Raw genomic sequence first — 25,999 nt, 5'->3', positions numbered from 1 at the left:
GCTCAGAGCTGCTAACAGTAAATTAGTCTCTCCTTGCAGGGAGCTCTCAAGAATTCCTTTCTCTGTGGAAAGTCATGCCCTGTAAAGTTTATCAAAGTGCCTTTGCATTTTCTATTACAATCCACTCATCGCCCTGGATGCAACACTGCTGCGAGTGGCTTCAGCTGCATGAAAATGACAATTGATCTCACTTTCTGCTGCAAACATAACATTTTTCCTGTTATGGATTGATAATAGCCTAGCCTATTGACAGGGTGTATTGTAAAGAGCTTTCCAGAGCAGCACATAGTTGACATAAATGCACGTAAAAACAGATTTAAACGAATACATCGTGAAGGATGAGTCAGGCACTAAATGTTCATCCACTTGAATGCCACTCATCTTGTCAGCCATTTACAGAAAAACACATTGAAGGATTCCATTGAAAGGAGGAACATGCTGTTAGAAAACACTGACAACATTAATGTGCAAAACTTGACCATGATGTCAGCAAATGAACACAATCCAGATATAAAATGAAATGACTGAAGTTTATTCCAGGTGGTGATTTTAGAGGGAAATCTTCATGTGATAGTATAAATGGACCAGATTAGCTCTGTCTGCCTCGTGTCTCAGTGATTCATGTTTTGTTTGCTGCTGTGCAGATTAGAAGAGGAGAAGAGGATTTCAGCAGTGAAAGCCTCTGATCTGCAAAGTGTGAAACGCTGCAGGCTGCTGGATCAGCCTCCTGAAGCCTCACTGTCAGTGTCTGATGAAGAGTTCAGAGCCTCAAGTCTCGTCAAACCACCATCCCCACATATAAAAATACTTAATTCAATTATAATTAATAATGAAATTATATTAAAATGACTTTATAAATATTTTCTTTATCAATTCACTTTTTTGTTGCCTATTATCAGATAATTTTGTTGTAACTTTTTATTATTTTCTGGCCAATTTTGGGTCAAATTTGTTGCAAAGCTCTTCGTTGCCTCCTTCCTAAGCTTATGAAAGAAATCAAGAAAATTTTCTCAGGTTTCAAAAGGTTATAGATATATTAAACAGGACTGTTGGATTGTCAGTTACTGTCCATAAAGCCAGCAAAAATAAAAAGCTAACTCCAGATCCTCACTTGGCCTTGCCTTTTTTGTGTGTGTGTGTGTTTCAGCACTTTGTATCTACAGTCAGCTACCTTTACGCAGAGCCCCGACCTTACATGGGTGTTGTAGGGGTACATGCCCATGAAAGTCCCGAGCACAGAAAGTAAGAAGAAAGTGAGGGAATATAGGCAGAGGGCAGAGTCTCTGCAGAAAATGGATTATTTAATTCCTTTGTACTGGATGTTATTTCTGTTAATAATTGAAGCCGACCTGGTAAACCAGTGCCAAGTCTGTTCATGCTCACATGATCTATTCCTCAACACTGCAATCCAACACAGCTTTTCAGTAATAGTAAGGATCATTTAGGTCGTTAGTGATCTGCTCATTGTTTGCTGGATGGATTTTTTTTTTCTTAGGCTGTATTCAGATGCCTTTTACAAGCTTTTAAACTTCTGAAATGTGCGCAGATTGGTTTGATTTATTTCAAACCAAAAGTCAATCAGCAATTTGGCAAAAATGTCCCACACACTGTAAGAAATGTGTTCAGGTTGAAAAAAGAGAGAGACAGATATTATTAGAAAAGTTTACTTTTTTAAAGGGTTAATGTCCAAAAAAAAATTGTAGTTCTAAATATTATATATATACACACTTAAAATTACATTAAATGAAGAATATATATTTCATTTTATTTTTTTAAATTTTTTTTAGAGAATTTTCTTGTAACATTTTAGTAATTTCTTGCAATTTTTGAGTCATTTCTTGTCAAGTTGCTCAATGCCTTTTTCCATGTTTTTGAATGAAATCAAGCTCATCTGTTCAAGTTTCAAAGGATCAATGCTACACCACTGCTTGCTGCCGCCGCTGCTGTCACAATTTTAAAAGGTACCCCTGCAGCCACTTGTAGGCTCTGGGTATGGCCTTCTTCCTTCCCCACATGGAGGTTAATATCATGTCTGCCCGCTGAGTTTAATGTTTCCTTGTGGGAAGCATAGACACCAAAAATTGAAGCTTCACGCATTTTACATTTAAATAATAATCTGTTCCACAAGAGTTTGTCAACTGAATTTAAAATGGAAACCTTTCTTTACAATGGCTCAAATGGTTTACTACCAGAGAAACAAAACCCATGAAAAGGTTTTTTTGTGGATTATAAACAGTAACAGGGACACTCTTTTTTAAGTGAGATGCTACTTCTGAGTATTTTTCAGTGCTGTGTTCAGTCCTCTTTTGTATAGGGGATGGAGGCAAAAAAAAAAGAAAATCAGAGATCTCCACCTGCATGGACACATAAAACTAAACCTATCTGCTTGGAAAGATATCACCATGGTAAGAGGGAAAATGTGTTTTGTCGTGATGTCGAGAGAGAATGTGTACCCTGATTAGTAAAGTTCAATGAAACAAAGATACATCATCCAACACTAGTCTATACTCATTATGTTGCGCAAAGCTGATCTATTTCTAGATAATGAGGGTAACAACATAGGCTGCATTGCTAATGCTATCCTGCATTTTGTGTGTAATTTAAATGTTCTTCTTTATTCCATTTTTTTCAAAACTGAATCTGCAATCTCTCCAAATATCCCAAAAGTGGGGCAACCCAAAGAAAGAATACATCTAGTCTGTATAAGCACATTGGTCTTGCTGCTCATGAATTAAACAAAAGACAAAACATAAAAGAAGATAAAAATAGTGTAAGTGGACATTTTTGGTGTGTGTGTGTGTGTGTGTGTGTGTGTGTGTGTGTGTGTGTGTGTGTTTGTGTGTGTGTGTGTGTGTGTGTGTGTGTGTGTGTGTTTGTGTGTGTGGATTACTTGTAAGCCACATATGTAGCCTTTGATTAAATTAATGTAAGTTGTCTGGAACAGTCTATTTATAAAAATCTGTCTTTTTCTTATTTCAGTCAGTTATTGTGTGAAAGCAAAGCACTTAGGCAAAATGTTTACAGTAATCTCTAATAAACTAAATTCTATCTTAAGTTAAAGGCTAATCATTATATTCTCAATTAGTTTGAGAATATCCTTTTGGAAGTACATTCATAATGCATGTAATTACAACATACTAAGATTGCATCAGTACATACTTACTTACACTTAAGCATCATTTTATTGTTCTTTAATTTTTTACCAAATTTTATTTGATTTTATCTACACCTTTATTTAAAATTAGAGCACTTATATTAGGTAAACATTTAATCCAGCCATGCAAATTAAGTCATGTGTTATACGACATAGTATTTAACAGGAATATATTGCATATAATCAGTGGTTAGAAAGTTAAATCGGTTAAAAATTCCAACTTCACTGGGTGCAGCACAAATACGGAATTAATTGTATTGCTTTAGGGCAGCTTTACTAAAGGGTAACTTCAGTTAGGTAAAGTGCTGACAGGAATCTCTAATATTAAACAATATATATCCTGCTGAACAGTGCTATATAAATGAAGTTATTTCGTTATTTTCTCACCACTGCCAAAGGAGGAAACTCTTTGCAACTACGCTGAAGCACTTGCTACACTGTGTCACCCCGACAGCAGGTATGCTGGGATTCAATTCTATCGGCTTCTTCTATGCTGTGTGAAACTGCCTCAACAATCCACTGTTAGAATTTAAATCTTATGAAACCATGCTCTCAGAATATAGATGGTGAGTGTATTCATCCTGGGCTGAGCTGTGATACCTCCTCTGGGATATCCAGTCACGTCTCAGTTTGATGCCCATGAGGAATTCTTGATATTCTACATGCTGTCATAAATAATAAAGACGTTGCTTGCTATAGGGGTCTGAGAACAGAGAATATCGTCCACGGATGGGGTTATGCTTCACTGTGTGTCCCCAGCGTGTAAGGCATGACTCAGCCGTGGTTATCTGTCATGACAGTCACTGAATCCACACTGAGTGAAATGTTTACATGTCTCAGAGGGATATAAACAAGCTGAAAACATGTCAGTGGCATCTCAAATTTATAGGTCACTGACCTTCGCCAAAATGTTCTGGAAACCAGACACTAATGCTGCTATAAAAAGATACATTACAGATTCTATACAGAAGCCCCTTGCTTTGTTCAGTCTGATTAACCCTTTTAAACCTGTAGTGACATCACTTTTCTTGTGCTGCTTTCAGTCTCCTTCAACAAGTATTTAAACCTGTGAACCCTGAGCAAGGTGGTGTGAATTCTCTCAAAAACAAAAAACATTGAGAAACTTGATAATAAATGCTCCCAAAATTGCAAGAAAAAAAAGCTAGGGAGAAATGTCTAGGGAAAGAAAAAAAAGCTAAGGAAAAACTCATTTTTAACCATGTAATCACATTTATTAATTATAATTATAAATGAATGAATTAAAAATAATGTAACATAATTATCATGATTTTAAAAAAACTTTCTCCAGTTCATTCATTGTTTGTTTATTTTATTTTTATTTTATTTTATTTTATAATACATTTTACAAATTTCTTGCTAATTTTTGAGTCATGTCTTCTTTTGTTGCTCATTGCCTTCTTCCTGTGTTTTTGAAAGCCGATTTGCTCAGGTTTCACAGGATTAAAGAGCCATGCCGGGATGCCATGGAGCTAAATGCTGGAGCTCCTGAGTAAATATTTGGTGCACAGATGTGTGTCACATTTGTGTACACACGGATAGCAATTACAAGTGGAAAAGTCCGACTGATAGGCTCTCAATCACTGCCAAAGCAGGACTGTGTGAATATACGGAAGCGTTTGACCACGATTATGAATTAACTCCTTAAATTTAAAATTTAAATCAAAACTGACCTTCACACAATGACATAGCCTTTCCCATGATTTTCTTTATCTTTATTACGGGGAAACATGATAAAAAGAAACTCTATCACCAAAATCCACTGAGGTTTCAGAGGTGGAGGCATGATCCTAAACACAAATGTCTTTTTCATGTACTTCCTCACTGTCAAGCAGCCGCAGGTGGAGCAGCTGATATGTTAATCCGCAGGATCACCACAGCATAAACACTGACCTCCTGTTCCAAAAGTCTCTACTGTGTGTTTAGTTTTAAGCAGCTATGTGACTATTTGTTTCCATCTACCTGTGCCTCTGAGGTGTGACTGTGTCTGCATACAGGTACATACAGTCATTGCATGAGTGCACCTCTGTGAATAGGTTGTGAGTCACGATGACGATGAATCATTGGTGCTGTTTACACCTGGTATTAACATGCATTTTGAGTGATGAAAAAGTAAACCGTGCATTAAAATAAGTGTAAATTACCACTTAGACCTACTGTGATCTGATCACTTTAACAACTTACTGAGGTGGTGTTGGATGCATTTGATCACATTTCCTTTTTAGTATAAAAACACTAATGCATCCTGATGTGTCTCAGATAAGGACCCCGCCATCAGAACAGGAATTTGTGGTTGTTTTGATGAAAGTGCATTAATGCAGTGTAAAACTCCCCATAATCAATGGTTAAAATGTCAAATCGCTTAAAATTTTAAAACCTGTCCCTGCAGCAATGACAGTTTGTTTACTTCTACCCAAATTTGTCAGGAGGTGAACAGAATCTTTTCTCCCTTTTTATGTTATACCTTCAGTTATTCATGTAATGGTTAAGAAGTCACCCATTTCTTGCTGGCAAAATATGACAGTACGGTACTTTTAGTTTTGCAACCATAGCAACAACTCACAGGTTTTCTTTGTTCTTTCCTGTGTGTCTGTAGAGAATAACCTTTACGCTTTATTAAGATTCCACATGTACAGTGTAGCTGCATTTAGATAAAATAGAGATGAGACACTTTTAATCAAATGGTGCCCACGTGCCTCACATTGTCCCATACATTAATTTTTTTCCCCTCTGTTATCTGGTTTGTCTGATAACATCTGAAGGAGATGAAAGCTGTAAAATGAATGGTGAAAAATGACTTGATAACTGCCTGTCAGTGTCTCTCGATAGAACATGGTTTACATGGTAATTGTGGCCTGAAACATGTAAAATGGGAAAAAGGAAAGACTTGGAAAATAACTTTCTCAGTCTTCATTCCAGCTTGCGTTTCTAGCAATTGCTGAAATGTATGTGTTGGAATTTTGAATAAGTTGTGAAACTGTGGAAAACTTTATTGTATTCGCTATAATATGAAGGAAACATTTTATCAGATCTGGGAGACAGCTACTTTAACAGTGCCACGTCTGATGGATTTATGGAAAACAAAAGGCTGCTCTGCTGCCGCAGTCGGTTTAGCCTGTCTGGTACAACAAAGAGTCAGCGCCTGCAGCGACAATTAAGAAGGAAATCTAATCCATCAGTGGGATTTTGGAGAGCAGGTCACAGTGGCTGAGACATGTTCAGTAAGTGAAGAAGAGTCAGCCTGCTTAATTTAAATGAAACAAAGTCCGCAAACGTTCACTTCAGGCCTCTAGAGGTATGCACGCCATCACCATCTGGTTGCTGCTCCTGCACACAGTAAAGGCAGAATAAGTAGAAGCCATGAGAGAGTAGCTGTAACTTTCTCCTCCGGTCTTATCAACATGCATACAGACTGAAAGCTAGCAGAGAGCTGCTGTGGTGGCTTAGAATGCACCAATAACAGACACTGCATATAGTCTTTTTCTGTCCAATTATTCAGTCCAATTATATTTAACCCTAAAGGACTGTCTGAAACATTTTGGGCGCTTTACATTCTGATTTTTTTTTTTTTTTATTTTATTTTTTTTAGAATTTTGGCTGTGTTCATGTTTATGGCATACATTTAGGCAAGATTGTGTATTTTTGTTTAATCTTGAAATTTCCAGCTCAGCTCCTGAAATAAGTCTAGAATACACTGTGTAAACAAAATTGCTACATCCATACTATTAAATGCAAAAAAGGGGCCATTAAACCCCATTCCAACAGCATTTTTTAATCCACAGCCATCAAAGGATAAAAACATGTTGTATTACTTATGGGTGTCATTCTGGGATTTTCACTTGGAATTGGTCATTTTTATTATTAAGCCTTAAAAAAATCTTGACATATGAAACTTGTATACTATCACATTGTCCAAAACTCCAAAATAAAAAATATGTCAAGCAGATGTCTTAAATTCCCTCAGTGATGGCTACATCTCTGATTATTATGTTTTGATTGAAATATTTTTAGCATCTCTTATTATAATCAAATTATTAATTATTATAATTATACTTTGTAGTAGTAGTAGTGGTAACAGCAGTTTCCCTTCAGTGTTAAAGCATATTGTACTTTCTACCTAATAATGGTTTATTAATAAAAACATAATCTGTAACAGTTATATGAAATGCCAAAGTTCAGATTTAAAAACAAAAACCTGCATCAGATACCAAATTAAGTGACAACAAAGGAATTATTGTCACAACAATGCAGCATTATCAACAGAGAACGAATAAAAACAGCATTTCAGTCATCTCATTTCAGATTATAAGTAGTAGCTAAATAACACTGAGACTACTGAGCCTCACTTTTAACAATATACAGGATCTCCTGCAGACTCCAGTCCTACCTTCCTGTTATGACATACTTGACTGAAAATAGGAACCTGGTGAGCTTGTTTGGCTCTGCAGGGGCAAAACGAAACACTGAACAGACCCCTCGCTGCCCAGAAGCTCCATAAACTCCACTTTGAATGATTTGACATACGAACCAAACTCCACCATGCAGGGGCACCAGAGGCACCAGCCTGAAGGTGATAGCACATTAACAACGTGATTGTCATGATGCTACAAAACAGGAGGAAAATGTGATGTTATGTTCAAATAAACTTTATTTTGGGGTATGGATTTTTGGAGGTTAAAAAAAATTGAAAAGACTTTAAAAAGATGGAACTGAATTTTATGTTTTCATTAAAAAGTTGTCCAGTGTTGGTTTGGGTAAAACTTTAGGTGATTTAGAGGTCACATATAACCCCACACCTTCTAATATGTAGTTTACCAGAAAATCATTAAAAGGAGTTTGGGAACTTTAACTCACAGCAGTGGTTCCACTGGGGAAGCCAAGGGTGTCATTCAGGAGACTTTCAAGGGATAACAATCCAAAATCTACATGCAGTTATGTTACTGCAGGTTTTTTTGATGTGATCCTGACCTGTGACCTTTCAGAGTAGGTCAATGGTCAGGATCCACTCAGTCAAGTATTTCTGGGTTTGAACTGGATGACCACAACTCACTATCTGCTTCTCCTAAGTATAAAAGCTGTTTGTTCATACAAAGCAGTGATGATGAGAAGTTGAATACATTTGCTTAAATACTGGAATAAAGTACAAGACGAGTTTTGAGCTGCTTTAATTGAGTGTTCTCATATTCGACTACTTTATACTTGTGGTTCACTATAATTCCAAGTGAAATATTGCACTTTTTCCTACTCTGCAATGGTCTGACAGCTACAGTTTCACATGACAAACTTATGTAACAGAATACAGTGTTATAAATTATATCTTTGACTACTGTAAATGCCCTATTGTTATTCAAGACCTCAGTATTGGCACTCTTGAATGTATGTAGCAAAACTGCAAAACTATTTTTTTTCCCCCTCTTCTTTAATCATCCCACGACCCCTCAGATTTATCTTGTGACCTACTCCTGACTGTCAGACTATGGTTCACACTAATCAGTCACAGGGGCCAACTGTCTGCAGAAAAAAAATATTTGATCATTCAAAAATGTTTGCTTGTTTACTGTAAGATTTTGCATGCCGTTTTAGACCTAATCAAGAATTTTTATATTGTTGTATATAGGTACTTTTACATTAGTAAAGGATGTGAATACGTCTTCCATTAGTAGAAATCAAAACCCAGTATTACGAGGACTCTTCAGTTTAATGCTGCAGACATCAACATTTATTTTTGAAAAAGGATTATTGGAATCTGAAAACATCAGTACAGACATTCAGCAGACAAAAGAAAACCCAAACAAACTCATGTCAGATGTGTGAATGTGAGTTGCATCAAGTCTCCCCATACTAGTGAAGTTTCAGTGGAGCTCTTTCGCCTCCCAGTGGTAGCTCAGTTTTTGACAACTTGCAATGCTGGTTTCAACATAAAGGTCACCACCTTCATTCCAGTAAGACAGGATTCCTTATCAGTTTAGTTAATGTGAGGGGGGACCATTAAAAAAACATAAATATACATGGTATATATTTAGCCATTGGGCTATTTTTCAACTGTATAACAGATATAGCAGCAAAGAGGAGAGCACCAACTGTTTAAATTAGTCAATGAAAGATGAGCAAGCTTTTAGTCCTCTGATGGGAATAAGGATTATATTCCTTTCTCTTGACCCTCTGATGGAGCAGGACGACTGGCTAAAAGCAGCAGAATAGTCCAATCTCCTTTTGTAGACCCCCAAGTGACACAATTATTTTTTGTTCTTTTCCGTGGATATATGCTACATGTGGTGGTGGAGCAAAGTCATGGGGGGGGTAGGGGGCTTGTGTACCAAGCACAAATTCACATAATTTATCACTTCAACCGAAGTTAAAATCTGATCTTTTTTTCAGAATCAGTCAGTGTTTTGAATGCTTTACTGTATAGTGATTTAAATAGTTTTAGTGGGCTGTGGTTGGCCTATGACAAGTTGGTTAAACAGTTAAGTTTATTATGTGCAAGAGTAACTTAAGTATAAAACACTATAAATCAACAGACAAAAAAGGGATGGTGTTTGTATGCCTCTGTGCAAGGGATAACCATTACCAGTGGCATTATGGTTTCAGGCTGTCCATTAGTCCATATTTCCGTACATATGTACGTCCCATTGTGAATGAAATATCTCATAAATGCTTGGAGGAAATTCTTCAAATTTGGAGCAGACATTCAATTCCCACCCAAAGAGCACCTCGAACAAACTGACTTTTGAGTCCAGGAAACACTCCTTTTTTTTGCATTTTTAAAATACTCACTTGGACTATACAATAAATAGATTAGAATTTGGTGGCCATAGGTCAAAAGTCAAGGTAGTTATTCTTGTATTTTTAGCAACAATTAAGAACTGAGTGTGATTAAAAAAATCAACATAGAGATGAAACAAATCACAGAGCCGTTTCTGTTCAGAGAAACCCACACACTCATTGACACGTGGTGACATGGCCCTGAGAGCTGTTCAGCTGGACTGGGAGACATTCTGCTGTTCAGTCTGTCTGGATCTGCTGAAGTATCCGGTGACTATTCCCTGTGGACACAGCTACTGCATGAACTGTATTACAACCCACTGGGATGGAGAGGATTGGGTTAAACCCTCAGTGTAGGAAGACCTTCACACCGAGGCACGTCCTGATGAAAAACAACATGTTGGAGGTTTTGATGGAGGAACTGAAGTAGACTGGACTCCGAGCTGCTCCTGCTGATCACTGCTATGCTGGACCTGAAGATGTGGCCTGTGATGTCTGCACTGGGAGAAAACTGAAAGCTCTCAAGTCCTGTCTGGTCTGTCTCGTCTCTTACTGTGAGAAACACCTTCAGCCTCACTTTGAATGCCCTGCCTTTGAAATCCATAAGCTGGTGGAGCCCTCCAAGTAGCTGAATGAGGCGATGAAGATGTTTTGCTCAGGCCCAGACGAAGTCACAGCAGAGAGGACTGAAAGGCAGAAAGAGCTGGAGGTGAGTCGACAAAACATCCAGCAGAGAATCCAGGACAGAGAGAAAGACGTGAAGCAGCTTCAGCAGGAGGTCGAGGCCATAAACCGCTCTGCTGATATGTGGCACATTTGCAGTGAGGCGTTAAAAAATGCAATGAACACTGTAAACAGCTTTGAGCAGAGAACTTCAGGGTGGAGGGGCGAGGGGGGCACTTTTGTCTCTTGAACAGTCTGTTAACGTCCCTCTCAAGGATGGAGAGGGTCATCATTGGTATCAGAACTGTCTTACTGTCTTGTGAAATGACAGTGAAAGTCACTCAGGTTGTCGGCCAGAATCAAATCGTTATTGGAGTATAGAGCTTTAGATTTACAGTTGATTATCTGTCTGGGACCATTTCAGACAAAAGCAGTTTGTCTGCTGATAATGGCAGTTGGGTGTTTCTCAGACTGCAGCTGTTTAGCTTTGCAATTGAATACAAATAGACATCCATACAGTCCTTTAGATTCTCTACTTTGACTCTGTAAACCTTTTCTTCCTTTTCAAACCTAAAAAAACCTAACTAAATTGTAGAATTGTCTAACCTGACCTATCCACATTTACTTGTGAACCAGGGTATATGAAATATGCAATTGTTTGATTAAACATAGATTACATATGCATGCCAGTAGGCAATACAACTTTTGTACAAAATGAATAGAATACAGACAGCCACACTTTTTCATTTCATTTCGTTTTATTTTATTTTTTTATTTGTAATTTCATTTATGAAAATTGAAATTGTGTATATTTACTTTAAACTCCTCATGTTGTTTACAACTCCCCAAATTTCAGAAACAATATCAGAGTGATGATTTCACTTTCCTCTGGGGTAGATACAGCCCTGCATTTATCTTTTGTTTAAATATTATCGGGATTTATTTCTTCCTGCTGGGCTATAAGGCATGAAAGCCCCATACCCCTCCTTTCTCTTTCTCTTTTTCCCACTCTGCGCTTGCACAGGGTGTCCCTCCCTTAAAAATGACATGCAATTGTGGAGATTGGTGTGACCAGCATGTGGAAAAGCAGGAGCTGACGAGCCACATTCAGTGAAGATTTGTCACTGAACAGGAAAGAAGGAGTTTTGTTTTAAATCAAACTGCAAACTTGTTTCCACTCAGACACACACGCGCGCACACACACGCGCGCGCGCGCACACACACACACACACACACACACACACACACACACACACACAGTCACAGCCACCAGGTGAAATGGCACACAAAAGACTAAAGCTGGACCAAGAGACATGCTTCTGTTCAGTCTGTATGGATCCAGTGAAGGATCTGGGGACTATTCCCTGTGGACACAGCTACTGCATGAACTGTAATAAAGGTTTCTTGGATAAAGAGGATCTGAAGAAAAGATGCTCTCAGTGTAGTGAGACCTTCATACCCAGGCTTGTCCTGGTGACAGACACCATGTTTGCTGTTTCTCAGGGGACTAACAGGCAAAGTGAGCTTGAGGTGAGTCAACAAAAAATCCAGCAGAGAATCCAGCATAGACAAAGAGACATGGAGCTGCTCTCAGAGGATTTCACCCACTTCCTACAAGATCTCTCCTCAACACATCTCAACACGTGAATTCAGAGCTACCCAGCACCAAAATCCGTCCTCTGTGGTACTTTGAGGATGTGACAGCGGCTGTGTCACAAGTCAGAGATAAACTACAAAGAGGTCTAAGTAACGGATGGACAGACATGTCACTGACAGTGACCAAAGTGGATGCTTTAACCCCAAATCCACAACCAGAGCCAGACACCAGAGCTGAATTCTTGAAATATTCACACTAAATGACACTGGATTCAAACACAGTTAACACATAGCTGTCGTTATCTGAGGGGAACAGAAGAGCAACAATAATGAGAGACGAGCAGTCTTACTCCAGTCACCCAGACAGGTTCATTAGATGGCATCAGGTCCTGAGCGGAGACACTCTGACTGGACGTTGTTACTGGGAGGTGGACTGGAGCAGGAAAAAAGTCATAGTGGCAGTTGCATACAAGAGTATCAGCAGAGCAGGACTGAGTGTGCTTTTGGGTTCAACGACATTGCCTGGGCTTTAGAGTTTAACTCCAGCTATAGTTATAAATTCATACATAATGGTAGGAAAACTCCTGTCTCAGGTCCTCGGTCCTCCAGAGTAGGAGTATACCTGGATCACAGTGCAGGTATTCTGTCCTTCTACAGCGTCTCTGAAACCATGACTCTCCTCCACAGAGTCCAGACCACATTCACTCAGCCGCTCTATGCTGGACTTTGGTTTAGTGGTTATAATGGAGCCGCTGCTCACTTCTGTGAGCTGAATTAGATGAGAAACATCAAAGGGGAGACTGAGAGAAGTTTTTTTTCATCCAGTTTTAACCCCCTTAAAACACGGGTCTCCAAAGTTTTTTGAACGGGTGGCAGATGAGATAATGTGTAAATACCTGGGGGTCAGCTGCTTCTTGCGTCATGCAAACATTATGGGCGGTACTTTGACATCTTGTCATTAGTTGTTCTGTGAATGTTGGAGTTTTTTTAGGTGCTGGTGTCTGTATCTGTTTAGCCATGGAGGCTGTCACTGCTCATCATGATGTTTGTTCACCTAATTTTTGTATGGAAATGCAAACATCTGTGTGCTCTAAATATTTGTATTGATGGATTTGTATGTTGTTATTCCTTCTTCCCCTGTGTGGACCTTAAGAGAGAAAGCACCAGAGCTTCTTTTTATTGTATAGAGTATTTTCTCACCGCTTTTTAAATTTGTAAATATGTTTAAATTCATTTGTCTGGTAGTCCAGATGTTGTTTTTGTCCAAATTGACAGTTTAGATATCATGGAAGTATGAAACTGTGATTATCCTGGTTATAATCAATGATAATGATATAATCAAAAGGGTATCGATAGTTATTCTCTTTTTACATCAGATTAATTATACGGATGAAGTGAATATGCGCAGGAAATCATTGAGCATTAGTTATTTAACAGGCTTTACTGGTGGGATGTGTGAACAATTTAAGGGTTTATATGATGATTAAAGCAGTTTTGAAAAAAGTATTTTCTTGTGTTCATTCAGAGAGTCAAACAAAGCTAATGGAGAACATATGAAACTGAAACTAAAGTATAACAGAGGGACTTTTCCTCCTGAAACACCACAAAGTTCATGTTCAGAGCGGCATCTTTCAGTTCAAACTTTTCTCATCATCATAATATATCATCGTTACAGTAAGCAAATGAAAATAGTGTAAAATTTATATATAGTTATATATATATAATATATTTAAATCCCTATAATGATGTTGTTAGAAGCTGCCAAACTCTCAGAGAAGTTTTTCTATGTCCTCCTGCAGTGAACATCGCATCAGATTAAATGTAAAAACTGGTACACAACACAAGAGGGCGCCTTTATCTTGCCATCTAGGGATGAAGCGGAGGTTAAAGCACCTTGATTCATTTTGTTTTCAGCAGGGCAGTCCAAACTTTTTGGAATGGGGGCCAAATTAGATTATGTGGGAAAATTTGGGGGCAGCTGCTTCTTATGTTATATATGTTACTGATAAAAATCACCTTCAAATTTGATAAACACAACAGTTTCATCTTCCATTGAATACAACTATCCACATCTCCGGAAAGTGATGGCCAACACTGTTTTGCTTCTTTCTTCATTTGTTTGCTTGTTTGCCTGCATAGCACCTATTTGTTGCATGTCTGAAAACTGTATGATTGTCCTGCCAAAAGCAAAAATGAAAAATGAAAACAGAGAGAAAATGCAAAGTCTTGCTTGAATAACCATCATTGTGTGGCGGAACACGTAGTATATTTTAATAAAAAGGCCGCGGCCTGTTTACAGTCTGTCCGAGGGCCGCCACTATTTGCCCCGGACTAAGTTTGGACATGCTTAGTTTACAGTTTTATATTTGCCAATACTATGCAGTAATGGTATGAAAAGTAATCTCCCGTGTTTGATATTTTTTAACAGTGTTCTCTTTTATTTTGTCACCAATTTTAGCTTTTTCTTACAGTTAAAAGTTAGTTAAAAGAGGAGACGATGTAACAGTGCTAAACATGCCCCTGTCCCAACTTTTCTGGAACATGTAGCATAATTTAAATTCAGAATGACTGCATATTTATAAAAAAAAATAAACCAAACCATAAAAGTTAATTAGTCTAAAAAATTTAAATATCTTGTCTTTGGCCTGTATTCAGTTGAATAAAGGTCACAAGGAAATTTTCAAACCATTACTTTTTTTTTCATGTTTTACAGTGTCCCGATTATTTGGAGTTTTAATAACAGTAATTCTACCTTACAACTGAGTAATTCTGTAACTTCGGGGCCATTTCCAAGAACTCTGAATCTAAGAGGATTTTTTTTTCCAGGGACAAAAAGAAAGAGATAGAGTTTTTAAATGAGAAATGAACTCTGTGTTCAGCTGTTAAACACACAGTTTCTCTCTCAAACTGCTCCTCCTCCTATAATGAATCTGAGCATGATACCCGCTTCCTCCTCTTCCTGCTCTCAAACACAGCCAGCTCCACTCTGTTCATAGATTTCCTTCTTCCCTCCCCTTCAGATGTACAGTTTGAGCCAACATGGTGGTGAAGTGAGAGAGCTGACAGGCCCTGTTCACTGCACAAACATATGATGTTTAGATCAGAGCTCAAACTTGTTTCAGTGCAAAGAAACAGAAACTCACTCAGACAAACGACAAAAAATGGTAAAATGGTAAAATGGCGCAGCAAGGAGTTCAGTTGGACCGGGAAACAATTTCCTGTTTGATCTGTTTGGACCTTCTGAAGGATCCGGTGACTACTCCCTGTGGACACAGCTACTGCATGAACTGTATTCAAAGCTTCTGGGATGGAGAGGATCGGAAGAAAAAGTACAGCTGCCCTCAGTGCAGGCAGAGCTTCACACCGAGGCACGTCCTGCTGAAAAACACCATGTTGGCAGATTTAGTGGAGGAACTGAAGAAGACTGGACTCCAAGCTGCTCCTGCTGATCACTGCTATGCTGGACCTCAAGATGTGGCCTGTGATGCCTGCACTGGGAGAAAACTGAAAGCTCTCAAGTCCTGTCTGGTCTGTTTCGTCTCTTACTGTGAGAAACACCTCCAGCCTCATTATGATGTAGCTCAGTTAAAGAAACGCAAGCTGGTGGAGCCCTGCAAGAAGCTCCAGGAGAACATCTGCTCTCGTCACGACGAGGTGATGAAGATGCTGCATGATCATAAAGGCCACAAAGACATCTCGGCTGCAGCAGAGAGGACTGTGAGGCAGAAAGAGCTGGAGGTGAGTCGACAAAACATCCAGCAGAGAATCCAGGACAGAGAGAAAGCCGTGACGCAGCTTCAGCAGCTTCAGCAGCTTCAGCAGGAGGTGGAGGCCATCAACCGCTCTGCTGATAAAGCAGTGGAGGACAGTGAGAAGATCTTCACCGAGCTGATCCGTCTCATGGAGAAAAGATGCTAAAATATGCAAAAAATATGCAAAAGAAATCACACTGGATCCAAACACAGCACATACATGTCTGTTATTATCTGAGGGCAACAAAAAAGCAAAATTTATGAGTCAACATCAGAAACATTATCATTATCCAGACAGAGTCATTAAATGTTGTCAGGTCCTAAGTAAAGAGAGTCTGACTGAATGTTGTTACTGGGAGGTGGAGAGGAGAGGAGGAGGAGTTGATGTAGCAGTCGCATTCAAGAATATCAACAGAACAGGAAATTCAACAGAATGTGGATTTGGGTTTAATGACAAATGTTGGACATTACGATGTTACGAAAACAGTTGCATGTTTTTGTACAATGGAGTCCACACCCCTGTCTTAGGTCCCCAGTCCTTCAGAGTACCTGGATCACAGTGCAGGTATTCTGTCCTTCTACAGCATCTCTGAAGCCATGACTCTCCTCCACAGAGTCCAGACCACATTCACTCAGATGCTCTGTTTATTTGAGTTTACAGAACTCAGCAGTGTCTCCATAATTCTGTAAACTCAAAGTCCAGCACAGAGGTCATTGAAGGGTCAGTGGGTTAAAAACTGTATTTAAGTCTTAAGCTTAATTTGTCTTTTATTTGTTGCTGAGGGCTGATTGTTGTGGTATTTCTTTATTGCACAGAGATCACCTGTCAGTTAAACATTATGCATGATACTTTGACATCCTCTCATTTGTTTTTCTGTCAATATTTGAGCTTCTTTCATAATCACTTTAAGAATGTAATGTGTTTACAATACAATGCAATATTTTCTGCTGTATAAAGCAAGCCTCATGGAGAAAAAGTGTAACTGATATGAATATATAATGGAGACAGCTTTATGCACCGCTTTATATATATATATATATATATATATATATATATATATATATATATATATATATATATATATATATATATATATATATATATGCATGCAATATTATTGTGATTTATTACCTTTTTAAAAAATAGCAATTTCTGTCCACTCAGTAAAACTTTTTCAATACGTGTTTAATAAAATAAAGTTTTTGGTCTGTTGATCTAACTTCAGTCATTTTTACTGCAGCAAAATACATATAGTTGACCGAAAATGTTTTGCAAAATTAATTAAAAATAAAAAAAATCATTTGGCCTACCTGGCTTCTGTTTAGGCTACTATATTGCCATGCAAAATATAGCGATACTATTCTGTAGTGACCCACCCCACCACCACCACCCCATCATGCTGTAAACAATACAATGTGCGTGTGTGTGTGTGTGCATGCGTGCATAACAGCATATCTTTGTTGTCCTATTTTAACTTTAGCCCTTCTTGTATGTATACATACCAATAAAGTTCGGCCAATAAAGCTGATTCAGATGAAACTGACTTTGACATTTAAATCACCGGACTGGCCCTTTAATTATCTCGGTTGTTGGGTGCAGTGAGTCGGATTCCACCACTAGAGTTCTCCCTCTGGTTCAGCAGCTCCGCTCGGCTCTGTTGGCGCTGTCTGTGTTTACCTCCCAGCCCAGCGCTGCTGTACTGTGGCCAGCTGGACACAAACCACCATCCGCAGCCTCAACTAGCCCGAAAAAATACTAATGTAAGCTGCCTCGTTTTTAATCCTTCGCGGATTTCCTGCAGCAGCTGTGTGTTAGTGACACCGTAGCGAAGGTAAGTTTGATTTTTATCCTGATGAAAATGGCACACGCTCACTGACAACACTGCGGCTAACGAGGTAGCCAGCGAGCAGCGCCGTTAGCTTAGCTGCCTTTCCTATCCCGTGATGGAGGATTGTGAACATGGCGCCCTCCAAAACAAACGAGTAGGTAGCTAGTTAGCCCGCGGCTTGTCGTTGTGTTGTGACGGCGGACACAGCTTTAGGTGTACATGAAATGCTACTCGCTTGTCGCTCTTACGGTGCTCCTGGTCTTGGTTAGCTGACAAGTTGGCTAGGGTAGGTTTACCAACCAGCCAGCTAGGATTAGCTACGTAACATTTACTAGCATCGCTAACAAAAATGAAGTCACCACGACAGCCTGTCTGATAGCTAACCAGCAATTTGACGTGCTTATTTATACTATCATTAAATACACCAGCAGTGTCAGTTGGCTGGTTATTTAGTGCAAATTAACTCGGTCAATTTGTTTTGACAAGCTTTAGATTTGGACCTGGACGTTAACTAGCCTGCTAGCAGCTAAATCCAGCCTCTTGAATGGCAATGCCTGTGGCCTTCCACGGCTAACCCTCTTTGTTGCCAAATCCACCATTGGTGTTTATTGTGACATTTAATTACGACAAGTGTTGTTGAGTTTCGAGTAACAGTTTTATAATTCAAGTGGTCTTTCACGGAACGGCCCGTTTGGCCCCTTCATATCAGTGTCAATGTGTATGCTATTAGCTGGCTAATGTTAAAAGGTGCTAAAATCTCTGGATAGCATTGCATCCTTACAACCTGTGAAATTGAATTAATTGATATCGTGGGTAACTGGGGTGATGGTTGTTGTACAGTCACGTTTGGCGGAGCTGTCACGTTTCCCTTGAAAGGACCAACAGCGCCGTGTAGTCTCATTGTTTACCCTGGGAGCCACAAAAGCCTCCAAACCTGTGTTGGCTGTCTTGTAATTGGCCTCCGGTGTCGCACACCTTGCCTAATTGATTGGGGAGCACGATGTCGTCCTGTCATCATGTTGTGTTAGCTCTCTGGAGACAGATGTGCAGGCTGGTAGAGGTGGCTGACTGTGCTGTGTACATGCCAGCCCGTTAGACGCATATGGAGGAAAGAGTAGGGGTTATGCTGCCTTGGCATCACGGCACAGGTGCCCCTCCTTCACACCTACTGCACTTGATACAAAAGAGGGGAGCTCACATTACTCACTGTCACCTTACTGCTCCCATTCTCTCTAATGTCCCCTTAGATGTCTGGGTTGATTGCGGCCCTCTGAACCAAGATGTGCTGTGATGTTTGCACCAAGATGTGTGGAAAATGTTGTTCCACCGCACTTCCTACAGTAGCTCTGAGTAGCATAATGTGCACGTAAACACATTGCCACAGTGTTTGTGCAACGTTGCCTTTACTAACAATAATACAATTTATGCTTGTTGGACAGAAACCCTTTTAATGTCACCGTTTTCAAAATGACATGAGTCTCAATATCTCTTATTACCTTCTGAAGATAGCATTGTTGCATTTAACAGGGATCCCACACTCTTTCATGGGCTAAATTTCAAAACTTTTCTCGGATTTTTGAAGGACTCAAGATATTTTGCCCCATTTGCCATTTCATGTTTTCCTAAACATACTTTCAGCTAGCTGGCAGACATAAAGGGAGAGACAGAATGCCAGGAAAAAAATGTTGAAATACACATGATGGTGAACAAAACACTGTTGCACTGTCACATATAAGAGCTACTTTACATTGACACATATAGTGAAAACATTTGTTGATGTTAACCTACTGAATTTTTACTAATTCCTTGATGTTTCCAAGTCTAGAAATAGTGCTACTCCATGACATTTCCATGTTTTCTATGACCATGGGGATCCTTATTTAGTGTGCCTGGAGTTCATTTATGTAGAAAATGAAGAATTTGTGATGTCTGAAAATTATAAGCTAATTCTTTTCTAATATGTAATAATTACTTAGCTGCGTTGTTTATCCCTGATTATGTCATTTTGAGCCCTCTGTTTCCGCTAATAATATATGTAAATATAGAAGCAAGAAACAATTACATTTTTAACCTTTAAAAAAAATCTTAAGTAAAAAACCTAATGGATGATTCAGTAACATTGAAAGGAATTCAAACACTATCTCAGCTTATGAAACCTCCACTCTGACCATGACCGAAATATAAACCTCTAAATTTCATGGTTTGTGTAGATATTAGCTTCATATGCATTTAGTTTTGGATGATTTGCTAGTTTTCTGTTAACACCACATATGTGTCTTACATGTTTTTCTTTCACTCTAAACCACAGTTCAGTCTCTCATGAGCAAAGTGTGAAGATGAACATCCTCTCTTGACATCTGTCAAAGCCTCCTCTACCACAAAGCATCCTCTTTCATATAAAAGTGCTCCAAGCATTATTATGGTTAGCGTTTGGCTGCGATTTATGAAAGTGACATCTTAAGTTTCATGGACGGTTGAGAGGAGGGACGCATAAAATTGGATTTGAAGATATTCCAGGCCCGTGCACCGCAGCAAAGAGGCAGCTAGTATTATTCAGAACCTTTGAAGGTCTGTAAGAGTTTTCCTCGTCATATTCCCTCTGACATTTTCTGAGCATCTATCAGCACTGCAGTATTTGTTTTGATGCCCAACTGTCACTGAGGGAAAGGGCCTGAGGTGTTAAGAATGTCCTGGTAATGACAACAAGGCGCAACATTAATATGTCTGATATGAAATCAGTGCCTTTTCAGAGCTGTTGATATAGGAATTTTGAAATAAATGGTGCTGTGATAGGACATTTCAGTATATTTTTGAATTTATGTCTGCAGGTGATTGTAGCTTTAGTTTGACTAACATCCAACACCTAGTACATGAGGAGTGATCACAACACGGGTCACAACAAATATTTTTGGACCTGCGTCAGAGCTACAGCATAACATTTATTCAAAATATTTCTAACTACTGTGATAGCATGTACCTCTAAACAATTTGACCTCAGCACAAACATCTAAAACACATTTTTATAGAGCAGTTTGCTTCACATACTTTAAAAAGGGATTCGGTTAACGCTCAGTTATAAAAATTGTGAAGTCAAAGGATGTGTAAGACAAGTATCCACTTAATCGTAATTGTGTGAATTTATAATGTTGTTTTATATTGAAGTATTTGTATTTTCTAATTCAGTTTGCAGTTTTTCTTTTAAAATCGGACTGTATTTTTTTAATGGAGTGGAATATAAAGCAGTTAAGAAGTTGTTATTACAATTTTATTTTTGTTTTATGTAATTATTATCACCATTTTTGCAAAACAAGGAACATCATTTTTTTATTTGATATTTTTATTGCATGTTAAAGACAGATTTTGCTGTTCAGCATTGCTGAGTAGTATTATGTAATATCTCTTGCAGGGCAGTAAGATGTACAAAGAAATACTATTACTACTACTTCTACTGCTACTACCAACCTGACCTGTGCTACTAACACTGAGACTATCACATTAATGCTGTAACGACAGCTTTTGTCATTACTATAAACATAACCACCGGTATTCTTTAAATAGTAGTTCTACTGCCACGAACAATTCAGCCTCTCATGCCTATTTTGGTACGACATCTTAAATATAGTTAAACCTACTTGTCATAAACAGAACAAAAGCAAATACATCTGCTGATGTATATTTTTCCTTTGTTTCCCCTCAGTTGTGATGAATAAGGAAATCATGTCACGCGTGGTGAAGAAGAGGCAGGCGGACCCCAAGGTGGTCCAGTATGTGTGGGCGGCCATTGAGGTCGTCCGCAACCAGAAACAGATTGCAAACATGGACAGGATCTCCAAGTAAGTTAATCACAGACAAGACAGACATGATGTGTATCTTTCATGGTATCTGTGTCCATTGTCCTTTGACTGAAGTTCAAGCCATACTGTTAAAAGATAAAACAGTTTTGTACATTTTTGAGAATTAGAGGTAAAGAATTTTCTCTGGAAGGGATCTTAAATCTATAAAAAACCTTTATAGTTTGGCCTGCTTACGCGTCCTCAAGGAAGGTATTCCCTAACAGCTCCCTAATCAAAGGGTTTTAGGTGATTGAAATCAGCACAGTGATGACCTGAGGCGAGAAAAACAGCTCCACACACAAGCATACCATTACTTGAACCTACTATATGTGGATATGTTGTGTTGCATCAATAATTTCTCGGCATTTTGTGTCTTACGCGGGATGAGATGTGTCTGCAGAAGAAATAACTTTTTATTTTAGATAAAATATCTATTCTCAGGTATAGGGTTGGTTATCGTTTGATTTTTTTTTTCTCCCGATACTGGTGCTGAAATCATGCTTTTAAAATGGTACTAGAGCTAAATGGTGCCTGAACAGATACTTTGACAGTCAACATTAAAGAACGTCTTTTTTTAAATTGCAAAGGCGAATTTGAACTTGAAATTGGCAATATAGTAGGCCTAACTCTAAAACAGTTTAACGTTTACATAATTACATAAATATGAATAAATACAAAAAAATTATGACCAGCAAAAATTTTGTATTAAATAACAGTTACATTACTAAAAAGAGCAAAGTAAAGTTTGACTTGAGTTTACAATGAGAGGCAAATTTTGCCTGCTAACTTTGGGGTTAACTTTCTTTTCAGCTGGCAAACAAATGGGAAATTGGCTCATGCTGACAAATAGCTTTAACTTTTTGAACACTTGCTACGCACCAAAAAGAGGCAAAGAAATCTCAGTTGCGGTTCGGTCCAGCAGGAAGCACACATAAAAGGGCTTTTGGTACCCAACCCGACACAGAGCTGTTGATTAAAGCAGCTGAAGTACTCACAAATTAATTTTTCCCCCTAAATTTAAAGAGCTGCAGTTAATTATTTTCATTGTCAGTTTAATGATATATATTTTTAAATAATCCAAATTATTTTATAACATGACAGAAGTAAAGGGTGAAATACCTAAAGATATTACATTGACATAAAACAGAAACAGTAAAATCTCTCATTTGAGAAGCTTGAACCAGAGAATATTTTTAATATATGTTTTAATATTTTTTTAAATTTTATTTTGTTTGCTTGATAAATGACCATTAATCGGTCATAACAATAGTTACTGATGAATTCTTTTTTCAGACAACTAATTGAATTAATTAACTGATTGTGTAGCAATGTTGGTAATGTGTGTATTGGCGCTCGCTAAAAAGGCAAGCGTTGGATGTTCTGCTGAGCTCTGTTTGCATTCAGTGCCTCACCAGGCAGTGATCAATGGTTAGATTGACAGCTGTCGGAATTCTGACATTCTCCCACCACTGTTCACTAAAATAAGCCACCCTATGTTAACCAAGCATGTAGAAACTCGGCCTACAGAATCTACAGCAGGTTTGGTTCATGATTACATCATTATTTTATCCGTGGAGTAAATCTTACATTGTTCAAACGTTGCAAATCGATGATAAATCATCAGTGGCAGACCTTGCTTATCAGTCGTTCCTTTCAGTCAGCGGATGGAGCAGAGACTAAATGAAACACTTAGCACATCTCATACAGCAAGTTGGCGAGCACCTTGGAGCTGGCTGTTTGCCAAATCAATACCCGGCGGCGAGTGGCTGTTGTCATGGCAACTGTAAGCAGCGGCATGCAACGGATAGCCCTGATTCCCTCCCCTCAGCATACACACACACACACACACCTCCACCCTATCCAGCCACACTGTAGCTTAATTTCACTAAACTGGCTTTGTGTCCAAGAGGGTGATGACTTTGGTTTTGTGGAAATAGAGGAGACTAAAGTCAGCGAGGCAGCAGCAATGATTAACCACCCTCTCTCACATGATAAAAATGCAATTTTCTGGGTCACAGCCACAGCAGTCAGGCCGCTCAGAACCAATTTGTTAATTATTAACCAAGCTAATTGTTAAACCAGGTATGTGTTTAAACAAAACTCATGAAATGTTTGACTCAGGTTTATTTTATTTTTTTGTGAACATTTTATACCCTGTTATAGTAAGTTAATAAAAAATAAAGTAACCAAGGAAAAAAATGACACATAGTCCCCCTCAAAATAAAACAAGGTAATGGACAGTATCCATTAAATATGCAATAAAGGAGACAAAACAATACCACAATAAAGTCAAAAATATGCATTTTATCATTTCACAAACTTGCTGTCAAGTGTATTAAGTAAATCATTTTAATGCAATGAATTAAAAGAGGACACTGAATTGGGTTGATAGTTTTAAAAAACTTTAATGTTGTCCAGCAACAACTAGACATCAGCTGGAGCTGTAATCAACCAAAGAAAATCTTGGTTGAATGACATTTTACAACTAATTGATAGGTCGATAGGGAAAAGAAGTCTGCATGTCATCTCTGGGTTAACATAATCGCCACCGTGCACCGACTGCACTTAACCTGGAAGCGTTTGCCATCTAAGCACTTAGCCTTGCACAGCACTGATGAGAAAAACCTGACATACTTGACAGTACAGAAGTTAACTCTGGGGCTGACGAGGTCATATACACCATAACGTTACCGATGTTGAATATCTCTGTAATGCTGCATGCCTGAGAGAGACTTGCTATTTTTAGCCAAGAAGTTACTGTAAGCCATCCTGCTGCTCCAATAAGAGCTCCGGTGTGATCGTATACTTTCAGAAGCTTTGTATTACAGCCTTGAACTGTAGTGTCGTTTTGGAGACTTAGTAAAATAAATCCACAATGCTAAATCCGACACTGAATGTCTTTGGAGAGTCTAAGAACAACAACTGCCATTTTTCAGTAGGGAGAGGAAATGCGTCCGGTGGATTCACAGCCGTATTAATGTAACACCAATAAAAATGTGGTCAGACAAAAGCACGTCAACCAACATGTTGACCATTTCATCAGAAGTTTACAGCCCTAGCATCAGCAATGTTAAAGTGATCGATCTATTGACACAAAGTGAACTGGCAGCTAACTTTTGTTAATTTGATTTAAAGTCTTCACATTTTTTTAAGCAAGAAATGCTAAAAATTCAGATGCTTCCAGCTTCTCAAATGTGAGCATTTGCTGGTTTTCTTTGTGTTGCATGATACACAACTATACATCCTTGAGTTTTGTTAGACAGAACAAGCAATACGGATATGTGATGGGATGATTTAATATTTTCTGGCATGTTAGTCTGATACACTTAAAAACTCTTTCTTGATTTATTTTGGGAGCCTGGTGGAGTCTCATCCTAGATCCCCAGTACCTTGGTTTTAATACCATTGCTTTAAGTAATCCGGTCCGATTTGTGTTCACCTCACAGACTATCTGCCTCTCCATTTTAACTCAGGAGTAAATACAGACTGAACCTGATTCCCCACTGACATATTCTGTTTTTTGGCTGTCTGCCACAGTTGAGGATACATGACCTTGCTCAGAGAGGTTCACTGCCAGTCAGCAGGCAGCTGCAGGAATCAAGCAGGCCGTTTTTGAAATGGTGGGATGCGTTAGAGGAGGAAATAGATGAGAAAGACTCTCTGCTTGTAATTTCAAACCACATGTGTCTCTTATCTGTGTCTTGGGTAGTATAAATCTAATTTATGGAGAGTAGGGGTATTGTTGGTGGAAAATTACAAATCCGAGAGGCAAGTAATTTTCTGATCATAGAAAATACACGCTCTTTAAGTGATGATCATGAATACAGGCGCGGGCTGGCTTCAAAGACATAGCGCCTCCTAAGCAACCAATTAAAATCTGAAATTTTATGACACTCATCCAAGTTTTTTAAAGGTCTGTGTTTCGTAAAAAATGGCCACCACGCACACACAGCCCAATTACCTCTCAACTTCCACCTGTCCAGGTACCTGAGCCGTGTGTTTGGCATGCACCCTAAGGAGACTGCCAGGCAGCTGAGCTTGGCAGTGAAGGACGGCCTGGTGGTGGAGACCCTGACTGTTGGCTGCAAGGGCTCCAAGGCTGGCATCGAGCAGGAAGGATACTGGCTGCCCGGAGATGAGATGGTAAGTCTAGTAACAGTTTATCTGCTTTCTAACACAGGCAACAGTGAATCCTTTTCTAGATTTTGTGTTATTGGTCAGCACACACAAGCAAAATCTGTCCTCGTTATGTAAGATATTTACCTGGTGTCTCTCTCTATCACTGTGTTCACATTGTCAGCAACATTTTTTTTTTTTTACAAAATCAAGTCCAACATTCCTCAAAAAACTTTAATGACAACAAAATAACTTTTCTTTCACCGACCTCAA

General features: G+C 38.7%; 2 protein-coding genes and 1 pseudogene across 5 annotated transcripts in view; all 3 read left to right on the top strand.

Annotated features, from left to right (window-relative positions):
• Positions 1-10,132: 10,132 nt before the first annotated feature.
• On the top strand, positions 10,133-12,974 carry LOC121951294 (E3 ubiquitin-protein ligase RNF135-like; annotated as a pseudogene).
• A 1,962-nt stretch (positions 12,975-14,936) lies between these two features.
• LOC121964970 (E3 ubiquitin/ISG15 ligase TRIM25-like) lies at positions 14,937-16,232 on the top strand. The gene has a single exon (XM_088085221.1). The coding sequence runs from the start codon at positions 15,374-15,376 to the stop codon at positions 16,112-16,114; it is 741 nt and encodes a 246-aa protein (XP_087941347.1). The 5' UTR covers positions 14,937-15,373; the 3' UTR covers positions 16,115-16,232.
• A 1,362-nt stretch (positions 16,233-17,594) lies between these two features.
• zmynd11 (zinc finger, MYND-type containing 11) overlaps positions 17,595-25,999 on the top strand; it is a 33,789-nt gene continuing 25,384 nt past the window's right edge. For 3 of the 4 annotated variants that reach the window (XM_042497123.2, XM_042497122.2, XM_042497120.2), the window contains exons 1-3: positions 17,595-17,780; positions 21,475-21,610; positions 25,594-25,753. In XM_042497123.2, the coding sequence (XP_042353057.2) occupies positions 21,480-21,610; positions 25,594-25,753 (291 nt within the window). In that variant the 5' untranslated portion in view covers positions 17,595-17,780; positions 21,475-21,479. The remainder of the gene's footprint in view (positions 17,781-21,474; positions 21,611-25,593; positions 25,754-25,999) is intronic. The other variant, XM_042497121.2, reaches the window with a different exon arrangement.

Source organism: Plectropomus leopardus, chromosome 12, assembly GCF_026936395.1.
Source record: "Plectropomus leopardus strain MGB_pleo_1.0 chromosome 12, ASM2693639v1, whole genome shotgun sequence".
NCBI lineage: Eukaryota > Metazoa > Chordata > Actinopteri > Perciformes > Serranidae > Plectropomus > Plectropomus leopardus.
Note: the sequence above shows the minus strand (reverse complement) of the source record. Positions and strands in the feature narration are given on the sequence as shown.